The sequence below is a fragment of the Diadema antillarum genome, unplaced genomic scaffold, assembly GCF_040938485.1.
Source record: "Diadema antillarum isolate AM-2024a unplaced genomic scaffold, OU_Dant_1.0 seq00000368_RagTag, whole genome shotgun sequence".
NCBI lineage: Eukaryota > Metazoa > Echinodermata > Echinoidea > Diadematoida > Diadematidae > Diadema > Diadema antillarum.
The window spans coordinates 918862-931557 of record NW_027271369.1 but is presented as its reverse complement, the minus strand read 5'-3'; the positions used below and the strand labels follow the sequence as shown (position 1 = coordinate 931557).

At 38.8% G+C, this 12696-nt stretch overlaps 2 protein-coding genes across 2 annotated transcripts; one reads left to right on the top strand and one right to left on the bottom strand.

Moving 5' to 3' along the window:
* Positions 1-4601: 4601 nt before the first annotated feature.
* LOC139731352 (allatostatin-A receptor-like) lies at positions 4602-5684 on the bottom strand. The gene has a single exon (XM_071642245.1). It carries the CDS (start codon positions 5682-5684, stop codon positions 4602-4604), a length of 1083 nt encoding a protein of 360 aa, XP_071498346.1.
* Positions 5685-9743: 4059 nt separating this feature from the next.
* Positions 9744-11051, top strand: LOC139731351 (allatostatin-A receptor-like). Its single transcript, XM_071642242.1, has one exon. It carries the CDS (start codon positions 9744-9746, stop codon positions 11049-11051), a length of 1308 nt encoding a protein of 435 aa, XP_071498343.1.
* The last annotated feature ends 1645 nt before the right edge of the window (positions 11052-12696 follow it).

Genomic DNA, 12696 nt, shown 5'->3' with positions numbered 1-12696 from the left:
CTAATCTGATTCGGCGCGACCTCAAACGAAGCAATGAGCATGTGACAAAAAGATAGCTGATGAATATCTCGATTGCACAAACAGCATTCATCAGTCACAGTGACAATACAATTTAGCGCAATCCCTTTGCCACGGTAATAAATTATGTATAAAACGTACACAGGAAAAGATACAAATTTGTTATAAATGTATTATTTTATTGTACCCTTAGGCATAGGCGCCGGAAGTGGGGGGGCAGGGGGGGCGGCCGCCCCCCCAATCCAAAAAGTGGGGGGGCAAAACGCATTTTTGCCCCCCCAAAAAGCCCCCCCCCCCCCCCCAAAAAAAAAAAAAAAAAATAATAATAATAGATAAAAAATAAATAATAATAATAATAAAAATAAATGATTAAACAAAGAAAATAAAATAAACATGTATATATATGACTAAAAGGGAAAAAATATGGCTACAAACGGCAGCTTTTGGACTGTAAAATGTCAAAATTTTTCAAGCTCGCTCGCTTCGCTCGCTCGCATCCAGCAGTTGAGCCCGGTGCGCCTCCCCCTTAATTTCTAAAGCGAAAAACATAGCTACGACGGCAGTTGTTGGACTCTAGAATGTCAAAATTTTCAAGCTCGCTCGCTTCGCTCGCTCGCATTGAATCGTTATGCCACTCTCCTAATGTTGCTGACAGTAATTGCCAGTAGTTGCGCCCGATGCCCCCCCCCCCCCTTAATTTCCAAAGCGAAAGATAAATATAGCTACAAACGGGAGTTTTGGGACTGTAAAATGTCAAAATTTTCAAGCTCGCTAGCTTCGCTCGCTCGCATTGAATCGTTATGCCACTCTCCTAATGCTGCTGCCAGTAATTGCCAGCAGTTGCGCCCGATGCCCCCCCCCCTTAATTTCCAAAGCGGAAGGTATAGTTACAAACGGGAGTTTTTGGACTGTAACATGTCAAAATTTTCAAGCTCGCTCGCTTCGCTCGCTCGCATTGAATCGTTATGCCACTCTCCTAACGTTGCTGCCAGTAATTGCCAGCAGTTGCGTCCAATGCCCCCCCCCCCTTAATTTCCAAAGCGAAAGATATAGCTACAAATGGGAGTTTTGGGACACTAACATGTCAACATTTTCAAGCTCGCTCGCTTCGCTCGCTCGCATTGAATCGTTATGCCATTCTCCTAATGTTGCTGCCAGTAATTGCCAGCAGTTGCGCCCGATGCGCCGCCCCATTAATTTCCAAAGTGAAAGATATAGCTACAAACCCCAGTTTTGGAACTGTAGAATATCAAAATTTTCAAGCTCGCTCGCTTCGCTCGCTCGCATTTTATTGTTATGCCATTCACCTTATGTTGCTGACAGTATATAGTTTGTCGATCGTTTCACACCGTCATTCCATAATCCATATAAGGAAAACTTACAATGTTCCTCAATGACTGCGTTGTTGAATGTATCACATTCCGTAATGTATTGTAGTCCCATTATTGCTCACGCACACACGCACAAGCATACAGATCGTCAAAATTACTTTATGGTTCCCCCCATGTTTCGACCCACCGTACGCCACTTTACATACATATATATATATATATATATATATATATATATATATATATATATATGATAGATGTGTGTGCGTGTGTGTGTGTGTATGTGTGTGTGTGTGTGTGTGTGTGTGTGTGCATGTGTATATTGTGTAACATATGCATGGTCTAATCTTGAGCCCCCTCCAATGTTTGCCCCCCCCAATCCAAAACTGCTTCCGGCGCGCCTGCCCTTAGGACATGGAAATAAATCACCCGAATCAGTTTAGTATCAATAGTTGCATTCACAGTACATATAGCTAGACATACCAATATGTTGATGGTTTGTTATTAATGTTGATATAAGAAATGTTAAATAATATTTTGTGAGTTTTTTAACGATGACAAAAAAAAATGTTTTCCTCATGTCTTACATGTAATTTCGATGTTGTTAATGTATTGAATTGTATATTTTTTGTTAAAAGCATGAAACAAAATAAATATCCTTATATGGACAAAAGGTAATTGAATTGAATTTGATAAAATAATAGCGTTCAAAGGTTTGACAAAGCGATCGGGTTGGCCATCTCAACGGAAATGTTATGTGGACCAAACAAATATCCACGATATGAACAATAAATGAGTGAAATAATATAAAATGAAATGTAATGAAATAAAATACACGGAATTATAAAACCAAGAAAAATTAAGTGCTGTCTGAGTCGGTTACGATTTGTTTGTGCGTTATGCCATGGAAATTTCTACTGCGTGTGATTTTTCTGTTCTCTTAAAAGGGTGCAGGTTTCACCGAAAGAGAAATCCCTCGCTTTCGTACGATGGTAAGTTCTCATAAAACATATTACACAGCACACCAGGTTCACGTTGGTGATGAGGAAATGTTTCTAAAATTAGTATCAAATGATTACTGACACTAATCTCCAATATTGTGATCGACTGGATCGACTGTGCGTGGGAATTACAATTGAAAATTACGATTATGTCAGAGACTTAAAGGGAAGGTAAACCCAAAGAGCAATGTGGGTTGAGTGAAAGCAGCAACATTAGTAGAACACATCAGTGAAAGTTTGAGAAAAATCGGACAATCGATGCAAAAGTTATGAATTTTTAAAGTTTTGCTGTTGGAACCGCTGGATGAGGAGACTACTAGAGGATATGACGTATGAGTGGACAACAATACAAAGAAAATATAAAGGATATTCAACAAAAATTCACTTTTCTAGAATTATGAAAGAGCAGAGGACCAACCGCTTTCAGAAAGCAGGGGGAATAATTGCTACCCTTAACATATGTCAATATCAAGTTGATGGAATTTGTAATTTTCATGAAAAATGGATTTTTGTAGTATTTTCTTTATATTTTCTTGATATTGTAGTCCACTCATACGTCATAACCTCTAGTAGCCTCCTCATCCAGCGGTTCCAACACCAAAACTTTAAAAAATCATAACTTTTGCATCGATTGTCCGATTTTCTTCAAACTTTCACTGATGTGTTCTACTAATGTTGCTGCTTTCACTCAATCCACATTGTTCTTGGGGTTTATCTTCCCTTTAATTTCTCTCCACTCCTCCACTTCAACCTGATCTCTACTCTGCAATTATCATTATTTATAGTCCTCCTACTTGTACCCATTATGGTGATTTCCTGTTTCTCCATCTCTTTGGAACATACTCCCTTCTTACATTCAAAACGCTGAAAGTGTAGATAAGTTCTAATCACTAATTATCCATTTAATCAAATGTAATTTTGTTGGTTATACTGATATTGGTAATTGCATGCTATATCTTAATTATTTTTTCTTCATATTAATGCGCTTATATAAACGCCAGTATAGAGCACCATAAATGTTACCTATTATTGTTATTAAAATCATTGTTATTATCATTATTATTACTATTATTATTACTATTACTATTATTATTATTATCACTATTGTTATTATTTATCATTATTATTATTATTACTATTTCAATCATTACTATTACTATTATCATTATCATTATTATTATTATTATCATTATTATTACTATTATTATCATTACTATTACGACTACTATCATTATTATTATTATTATTACTATTATCATTATTATTATTATTATCATCACTACTACTACTACTACCTCTATTACATTTGTATTATCAAGGGGGATTTGGGCAGCATAAAGCATAATACAAACTTCAGAAGTATACCGTTGCTCACGTTAAGCTCTCAAAATACAACGAAAATGCTACCTGGTAAGGGACAAAAATTACCGTCATCTTATGAAGCGCTCAAATCTGATATCGACTGGTGTTTCTTAAAAGTTCTATTGATTTATTTTGTTTTAAGAAAAATTAGAAGGAAAAACAGCATTAAGTTATCAGCATGCTGTCTGAAGAAGTATAGAGACTTAAGTTTTTAGTCTAACACGGTAAATAATTACCAAGGGGACCTTCTTTATCTAATGAATACTTCAAATCTACGTTAAAAAAAAAACTGCACTCAAAAACAACCAAGCAAACGAACAAAATCCTTTTGACTCAAACAAAAACACACACGAACACAATAATCTATTTTAGATAACCATCAGCAATATCAGCGCTGAATTGGTTTGAAAATTAGCAGTGCTTTAAATGATTTGATGTTGATATTGGAAGGACCTTACCCCTTCCCAAACCATTTAAACATAACATGCTATTCAATAGACGAAGAAACAAAAAAGCTGTATCCTCAATACACATCTATACGTCTGTTCTCAATGACCTGTATTTGGTTGTCGGCGACGAAATCGACCATCAATAATTAGTACAGGATGTACTTGGAATAAGGATATTTTGATGCAATAAATTTTATGTGCAAAACCACGACTAGTAACAATAGTACAAGAACACAAACTTTGTCAGCTCCGCCGTCTTGCTTGTTTGCAACAGCGATCTTCTTGGAGACATTTAATGTGCGTTTGTCTCAACATTACAATATGATTTCTAATTCAACTTATTCTAGAACCCTTCCGAAAAAAAAGCATTTCGCTGTGTAACAGAAGATCTAACGTTATCAGTGATATTTTATACGTGACCATTGTTGTGATAGATCAATTCAAACATTTAAATCGTCATTAACATTACGGGAAACTGAATTCACATTGTCCATTGTACACTGTGTGACATTGGTATGGCTGGGATGTTCGACAGCTTTTTCAAACAACGGGGTGTCTGTGGGTGATGTGCAGGTGAACATATCCCCGAGAGCGGCCCGGAACTCCGGGTAACGTGCAGCGTAGATGACAGGGTTGGCGCAGGAGTTGAAAAAGCCCAAAACTGTCAAAACTTGTTGGAGTGGACTATTCAGGAAAGACAATGGAACCCAACCAAGGTTGTATCCAAGGTATGCTATCTGGTTTGGACTCCAACAGATGATGTAGATGAGAATGACAATAAACATCATTTTGATGACACGATTTCTGGCTACGATATGAAAACTTGGCGTCTGTTTTCCCCCGTCCATTGCATGGGTGTTGGCCGCATCATTAAAAAAGGCAGCCTGCTTGTTGAGCTGACGAGCAATGAGGAGCTGGGTGATGATCATGGTAAAACATGGAATCACGAGCCGAAGACAAAACCAGTAGTAAGCGATCAAGATGCGAGCCCTTCGCGACAGGTATATCTCCACGCAATTGTGAGTTAACTCGCTAACTCCATAAACAATGAAGGCATGGACGCCGGAGAGAAAGGATAACAACCACACCACAGCGATGAATATTGAGACGCGATGTCTTGTGACGTAACGGTTAAACTGGAACGGAAACACTACCGCCAGATAACGTTCCACAGAGATAGCCATGAGCAGGTAAGAAGATGCTGTGATGCAGTTCCAGAGCAAGATGTAGGTGGCTACAAAGCGGCAATAGACCTCACCTTGCAAGGTCTTCGGCACAAAGGACGCCCTAGGGATGGGGATGATAAAGACGGACGTCAAGAAATCTGCCACGGCTAAGCCACCGATCAGTGTGTCCATTGATCGGCTCTTGGCGCGTCTCTGGAACAGGACAACGATGACCAGAAGATTCCCTACGATCCCCACGATGGCGGATATCAACTGGACGACGAGGTTCCACGTCCAACTGATTGGGATCCATTGCCAAGAGACTAGTTCGGTTGTTATCTCCTCCTCACTCGGCATCATTGCAGTAGAAAAGATTCCTTGGGACATGGATACGTTTACATGGCGTGTTTTTGGTGCCGATATTGAATTGATATCTCCTTGATTGCTGTCCGTGGTTTGAGGCTCCGTTTCGGCTTCTTCATCTGGCCAGGTGGTAACTCTGTTATATAAATTTTTGCCGTCATACTCATTCGCCAAAGTGCTAATGACATCGGTACAGGCGTATTCCTGCCAAAGAGCAAGAATCATTACCATAGTTACTGCTATCTTCATCATTATGACTGGATTATCGACAGGCCTGTTCGAAGAAATATAAAAAGACAGCACATGTCGTTACAAGCATTTAACGAAGACTAAGTACATAAAATTCACTGATTCAAAATAGAAATAAAAACATGAACAATTCGTTTTTTCATCAAAGACATTTATCAAACAGTTACCGCAATAAAAAAAAAAGTTTGTTCAACGAATTACAGGATTACATTATCAGAATTTCAAACAATCAAGCAAATTGTAGCAAGGAAACAGATAGACAACAGAGACTGAATGTTGTTGAGCATATAAAAATTGATGTGGTATCCCTCCTTATCTTTCGTTCACTTTTACAGCTACACCCATACGATGTCTCTCTTCACCATTGCTATCATAGGCTCATTATAAGAGCATGAAGTAGCTCCATGATAAGAGCTACCACTACCCTAAGTACTATTGGCAGGACGAAGGAGATTATCAATGATATCGGTACCCTTAAAATTTCAGTGTGAAATTGATAACAAATCAATACACCTCGACAGTAGGCTAGTTATGTTCCAACACACAATTCCAAATAGCAAACGTGAGCTTGACACATTCATTAAGGTTTTGGTGCAGGATATTCTGACATTTTCAGTTTTACTCTTTAGACAGAAAGTGATTTTGAAGTGATGTTAACATTTTATGGTACAACCCAAATATTTATGATGACAGTGGCAAAATAAAAGTGATAATCATAGGTCTAATTATTGTGATCATGATGACAAACATCATCAAAAGATTTCAATAAAAAATCATTTTAATTCAGTATGTCCATTTGCGAAAGCTCAGCTGAACTGCGTGAATCATGAACTCCAAGGAAAACTTGATTCCGCGTATTTACCTTTACAACAAACATCTGCCAGTCTGTAGACAAGTAAGAGGTCCGATGAGCTGGCTCTGGTTCAAATCGTCGGTGTCTAATCCTAGCACCAACGGAGAATGAGACTACTCGATGAACCATCATCTACTTATTGGCAATCAGTAAGGTGGCGCGCATGCGCAAAACAAAGTTCAATATACGTCTGTAGCAGTCACCTAATGAAAAGAGAAATGCAGAGAGAAGAAGAAGCAGAAGAGTGGGGGGGGGGGGGGCACAACTATTTCAGGTAAAGCGATGCTTGCATGTTTGTACTCTGTAGCTTACCAGCCCTGCCGCAACACGCGTAACTTGATGAACTCATTCTAGGAATTTTCGATGTTAAATAGAAACGCACTTCTCTGAATGTTACAGATCACTTGCCCGTGACATGACATCTCAAAACCTTTAACTTGATAATTGTCATCGTTATGTCAGAAAAAGTTGAGGGGTAGAACATATAGCAAGAAAAGCTAACTATTGTGTAGAATGGAGATGATAATTCTTGCGGAAAGGTAAGACATACTTTTTTAGGTTGGATCCAAGTTTGCGAAAAAAAAAATGAAGCCAATTGATGTCACTTGCTTAAAAATTTGATCATGTATTACCTGAATCATATGAAGATCCAACTGAAACAACAGAAGTCAAAATGTACTTGGATTTCGTGGAAACTTTAGTGATTCAATTAAAGTTCGAGTTGACGTTTTTTTTTTCTCAATCTCAACATAATCAATATCAATGACACACGCGCACAATGTAAATGAAAGGAAAGAGATATCAACAAATGAAATGTTGATAAGGATTAAAGAAGTGAAACATTAGCGTAATAAGAAATTCTTCCCAGGTCAATTGCTGTCAAGGAAATTTGCTAATGCAGTAATTCTCTCCCTTTAAATTACAAAGGACATAAGCCTACATTGTCTGCTTGAATGTCAACTATGTTCCTTCGTAAAGCCTGTTCCTAGCAAACATAGTCTTCTGTTCTGTAGTTGAGTCCCACAATCATTCGTATCATTGTTGGTACCTATTGCAGGGGCGGATCCGGGAATTCCGTAAAGGGAAGGCGCTTTTACAAAATTAGAGGTAAGCACCCCCCCCCATTTTTTTCTTTTTAATTCTTTTGTTTAAACAAAAAATAAAGAGGGGGAGCGCACCCTGTGCGACCCCCCCCCCCCCCCGTCCGCCACTGTATTGGCGTACATTTTCATTGGTCTCTATACTTCTGTTAGTCCCACCTTTTGCCCTTTATTACGAGACATAATCCATTTTACTTCAATCAACTGTACACTTGAGTTTTAACCATGTTCCTTGGCACTCCCCCCAGTCACACATACTGATTTGATTCCACTTACAAAGTTACGATTTCTTATAACACCTCTGACCAATCTCATGATGTTTTCTCACCAAAACAAACAAAAAACTTTGACACGACAGTCAAAAAGACGCAAGATTAACATTATGACTAAAAAGTTTATCAATCAGCGGAATGAACATGCACAGAGTTTCTCTTTCATAACATGACGAATATTTCCCAACCATTACATAAGGTCAAGGAATGTTAATATTTTGACAAACTTGCATTCTCCGATATTTCAAATTGGAAATTTGACAGCTACATGGTAATGTAAGTATTTTGCGGGCAAACAGTCCACAAGATAGTAGTACACCCGTTCATGAATTGGGTTGTGTGCGGGTATTCCTTTGTTACGTCAGATGAAAACTTAATATCCATCAAGGTCTGGGCACTCTGGCAACTTACAGCGTGTATTGCTTTACCACAGGTTAATGAGCCCCTTTCTCTCATTTTCCTTCTTTCTCATTGGACATCTCCATGAATGGAATGATAGTTGTCATTGCGCATGGGCAGAATGTCTCTTTCCTTCCATGATCGCCTAAAAGGAACTGTATTCTTGGGAAAGTTATCATTCGTCGTGACGACTCGAATCAGACGTGGAGGACTCCGTACAAAGCGAACGCTTCAATCCTATGACATACATAGCAACTGACCAGATATTTGTACGAAGGTAAACGAGCAGAAATCTTTGTTTTCCACAATTTCAAGAATTATGCATCACGTCCCAGGTCCCGTATGGAGACACACTTAAGATATGAGTTTGAGATTGGATTGATTTAAGGTGACCACTAAGAATGCGACTGAATGCCTTTAAGCAGATGGCCTTTCCACGGGTAGCCATACGTCCCTTCCGCATGACAAGGCAATGGATGTAGGCTGTAATGCTATCTCTGTTGCCAGAAGACTTGAATCTTATGTCTCCAAATTGCTGCTCTTTCTCATTCCCTTAATCGAATTGCTTTTCAAATCTTACTTTTCAGTCAAAAAATTACATGGTCGGAGACGTGCATTATATTCAAATTGGTTTCTCTGGACCAGTAGCATTATTGGACAATGTTTGACCACTCACTTAAAATCTAATCGCGAATTATTTGGACAGGTTTCATATTCGCAAGTTTGAGTTTTTAGGTGAAGATTCACTGTCAAAAGTGACTATATGTCTCAGGTATTATTTCAGATACTAAAATTGCTTTTTTACATAACGTCTAAAGTGCCAACAAATTCGTTGATAAAAGATGAGCGATTTAGAAACCGGACTTTACTATTTGCCTTGTCTGTTGAGGAAGTTGGAGTAGTGGAAGTGGTAGTAGAAGTTTTTTGTAAAAGTAAGTAGCAGGGTGAGGAATAGCACATTTTTTTCTTTTGTAACTGTAATAAAAGATATTATATTTGAAGATATTTTGATGTCATAACTTGATTAATTTCAGACATGGTTATCTTACATAGATAATTCATACATGTCAATTTTTGTTCTATATATATAGTTACATTTGTTCATAATCATACAGTAATTTTACATTCTTGTTTGTTTGTATTTCTTCAAACAGGTTTCTTTATACATCCGATCACAACGATGAAGATGGCAGTAAGTGTGACAATGATTCTTGCTCTTTGGCAGGAATACGCGTGTTCCGATTTCTCCAGCACTTTGGCGAGTGAGGAATACGACGTTAACCAACCCTCCAATCTCACCTTCGAGCCTGGAGAAGCTCAAGCTGAGTTTCAAACTGCAGACAGTGGTCAAGGGGAATTAATTGTCCAGTCAACACCGGGAATACATGATGCATTCATCTCAATGCCACCAGAAAACTTTCCTACTGCATCAATACTGACTGAGGATGAGCAAGCAAGACAAGTACCTTGGCGATGGGTCCCAATCCGCTGGACGTGGAACCTCGTCGTCCAGTTGATATCCGCCATCGTAGGGATCGTAGGAAATCTTCTGGTCATCGTTATCCTGTTCCAGAGACGCGCCAAGAGCCGATCAATGGACACACTGATTGGTGGCTTAGCCGTGGCGGATTTCTTGACGTCCGTCTTTATCATCCCCATCCCTAGAGCGTCCTCTGTCCCTAAGACCTGGCAAGGTGAGGTCTACTGCCGCCTGATTTCCACTCAACTGCTGCTCTGGAGCTGCATTACAGCATCTTCTTACCTCCTCATGTCTATCTCTGTGGAACGTTACCTGGCTGTGGTGTTTCCGTTCCAGTTTAACCGTTACGTCACAAGACGCCGCGTCTCAATATTCATCGCTGTGGTCTGGTTGTTATCCCTTCTCTCCGGCATCCATGCCTTCATTGTTTACGGAGTGAAGGACTTAACTCAACGATGTGGGGAGAGGTATCTGTCCGAGAGGTCTAGAGTAATCATCGCGATTTACTGGTTTTGTCTTCGGCTCGTGATTCCATGTTTTACCATGATTATCACCCAGCTCCTCATTGCTCGCCAGCTCAACAAGCAGGCTGCCTTCTTTAACGACGCGGCCAACACCCATGCAGTAGAGGCGAGGAAACAGACGCCAAGTTTTCATATCGTAGCCAGAAATCGTGTCATCAAGATGATGTTTATTGTCATTCTCATCTACATCATCTGCTGGAGTCCGAACCAGATCGCATTCCTCGGTTACAACCTTGGTTGGGTCCCATTGTCTTTCCTGAATAGTCCGCTCCAACAGGTTTTGACAGTATTGGGCTTTTTCAACTCCTGCGCCAACCCTGTCATCTATGCTGCACGTTACCCTGAGTTCCGGGCAGCTCTCCGGGACATGTTCACCTGCACATCACCCACAGACACCCCGCTGTTTGAGAAAGCAGTCGAACCTAAGAATGACACTACAATTACACAGTGTACCATGGACAATGTACAGCTCTCTTTACCATAACTGCATCTATATCATGTAAAGTTAAGGCCTATCAAAATGTAAGTGTTCATTTTCACTTCTTATGACAACGTGCAACTCTTTTTACCACAACCGTATCTACATTGTGTAAAGATAAGTGTAAGATCAAAGTGTAAGTTTTCATTGTTACTTTGTAAGACAACATACGACTCCCTTTATCATAACCGTATTCATATTATGTATAACATGTATAGTTAAGGCCTATCAAAAGGTATAAGTTTTTATTTTCACTTCGTATGCAATCACAAAGAGAAAGAGATGTCTAGTAACCATAACTGTCCGCATGTAGACAAGCAGTTTGTGAATAAAACTTAAATTTGCAGATTACACGCTGAAAGAAGTTATTCTCAACACCATTTTTAGTGTATATAGAACATTTCAGTTAAAACTGTTTCAACAAAACATAGATTAAAGTGGACCCTTATTATGCGCCAATCTTTGGGTAAGAACTAAAGTCTTGCACTTGAAAAGAAAGTATTTGCCAGCAGCAATGACAAACATACTTTGACCTTTTGGGTGCACATATTTTCGATAGCGGAAGTTATTTTCTTTCAAGCTTTAAAATATTTGGAGCAAGCTCTTCCCATCATTAACAAGATCACAAATAGAGCATGATGACAATCATTTTCTTAGTGTGACAGACAAGAAACCGTGTGCATGTAACAAAGTATGTGATTCGAGAGCTACATCGACTTCAAGTGGTTGTGAAATGTATGGCGTCTTTATTTGGAATTTATTCCTCCTAGCTTATGGCGCTGGGTTTAACTATTTTGAATACTTCAATGATTTTTCAGGTGACAGGTAGACACGTTATTTTTTCATCAACGAAGATAAAACAGTATAAGTAGTAAACTAGACTTGTTGAAACGTCTTTCACTGGTCTGTCAATAATGACATTTTAATGATCTTGATAGCTTTATGAACAAGGTACTCTACCCATTCTTTAGAATTCACTTTATCGTGTTATTGGAATCACCATGTAATTGATTATCATAGTTATGCGTGGTCGACACGCTGCAGCATGTCGTTTCTGTGCCTCAGGTATCCCTTGTGTTTTGCGTTTATATATTTATTAGTCAAGAGTTGATATCAGAAGTTGTACGATTGGTTAAGCATGTGTTTAATGATTTGTAACATGTCAGGATTCTCAGCTATTCACCATCTTGGGATTCCAAATGTTTCAAAAGATACATTTAAAAGATGAAGAATGTCTGTGGTGACAAGATAATATTCCAACTTCTGTTGAAATATTTGAGACCCATTAATCATTATAACAGTAATTCAAGTTCAAGATAATCATGATTCTAAACAACATAGCATATGTCTATCACCTTGAGGTAAAGTGATAGAGGAAATCAAAATGCTATTGTTGCAAATGATCTTTTCATTGGTATCTTGGAGAAAATCAAAGCCAACTTCACACCCACCATTACTGTGAATGTGAATGTGAATGTAAGTCTATAAAAATGATATTTAGAGTCGGTTGTATTGTCTGCACCATTGGACTTATCGTCATGCATATAGATACAAAATGTGAAAGCATTCGACAGGGCAGAAGGGGGGAAAATCCCACTGTAACCATGGAGGCCTTCTAATATTTAAAAGCTCAGTCGGGGTAAAGGTCTAT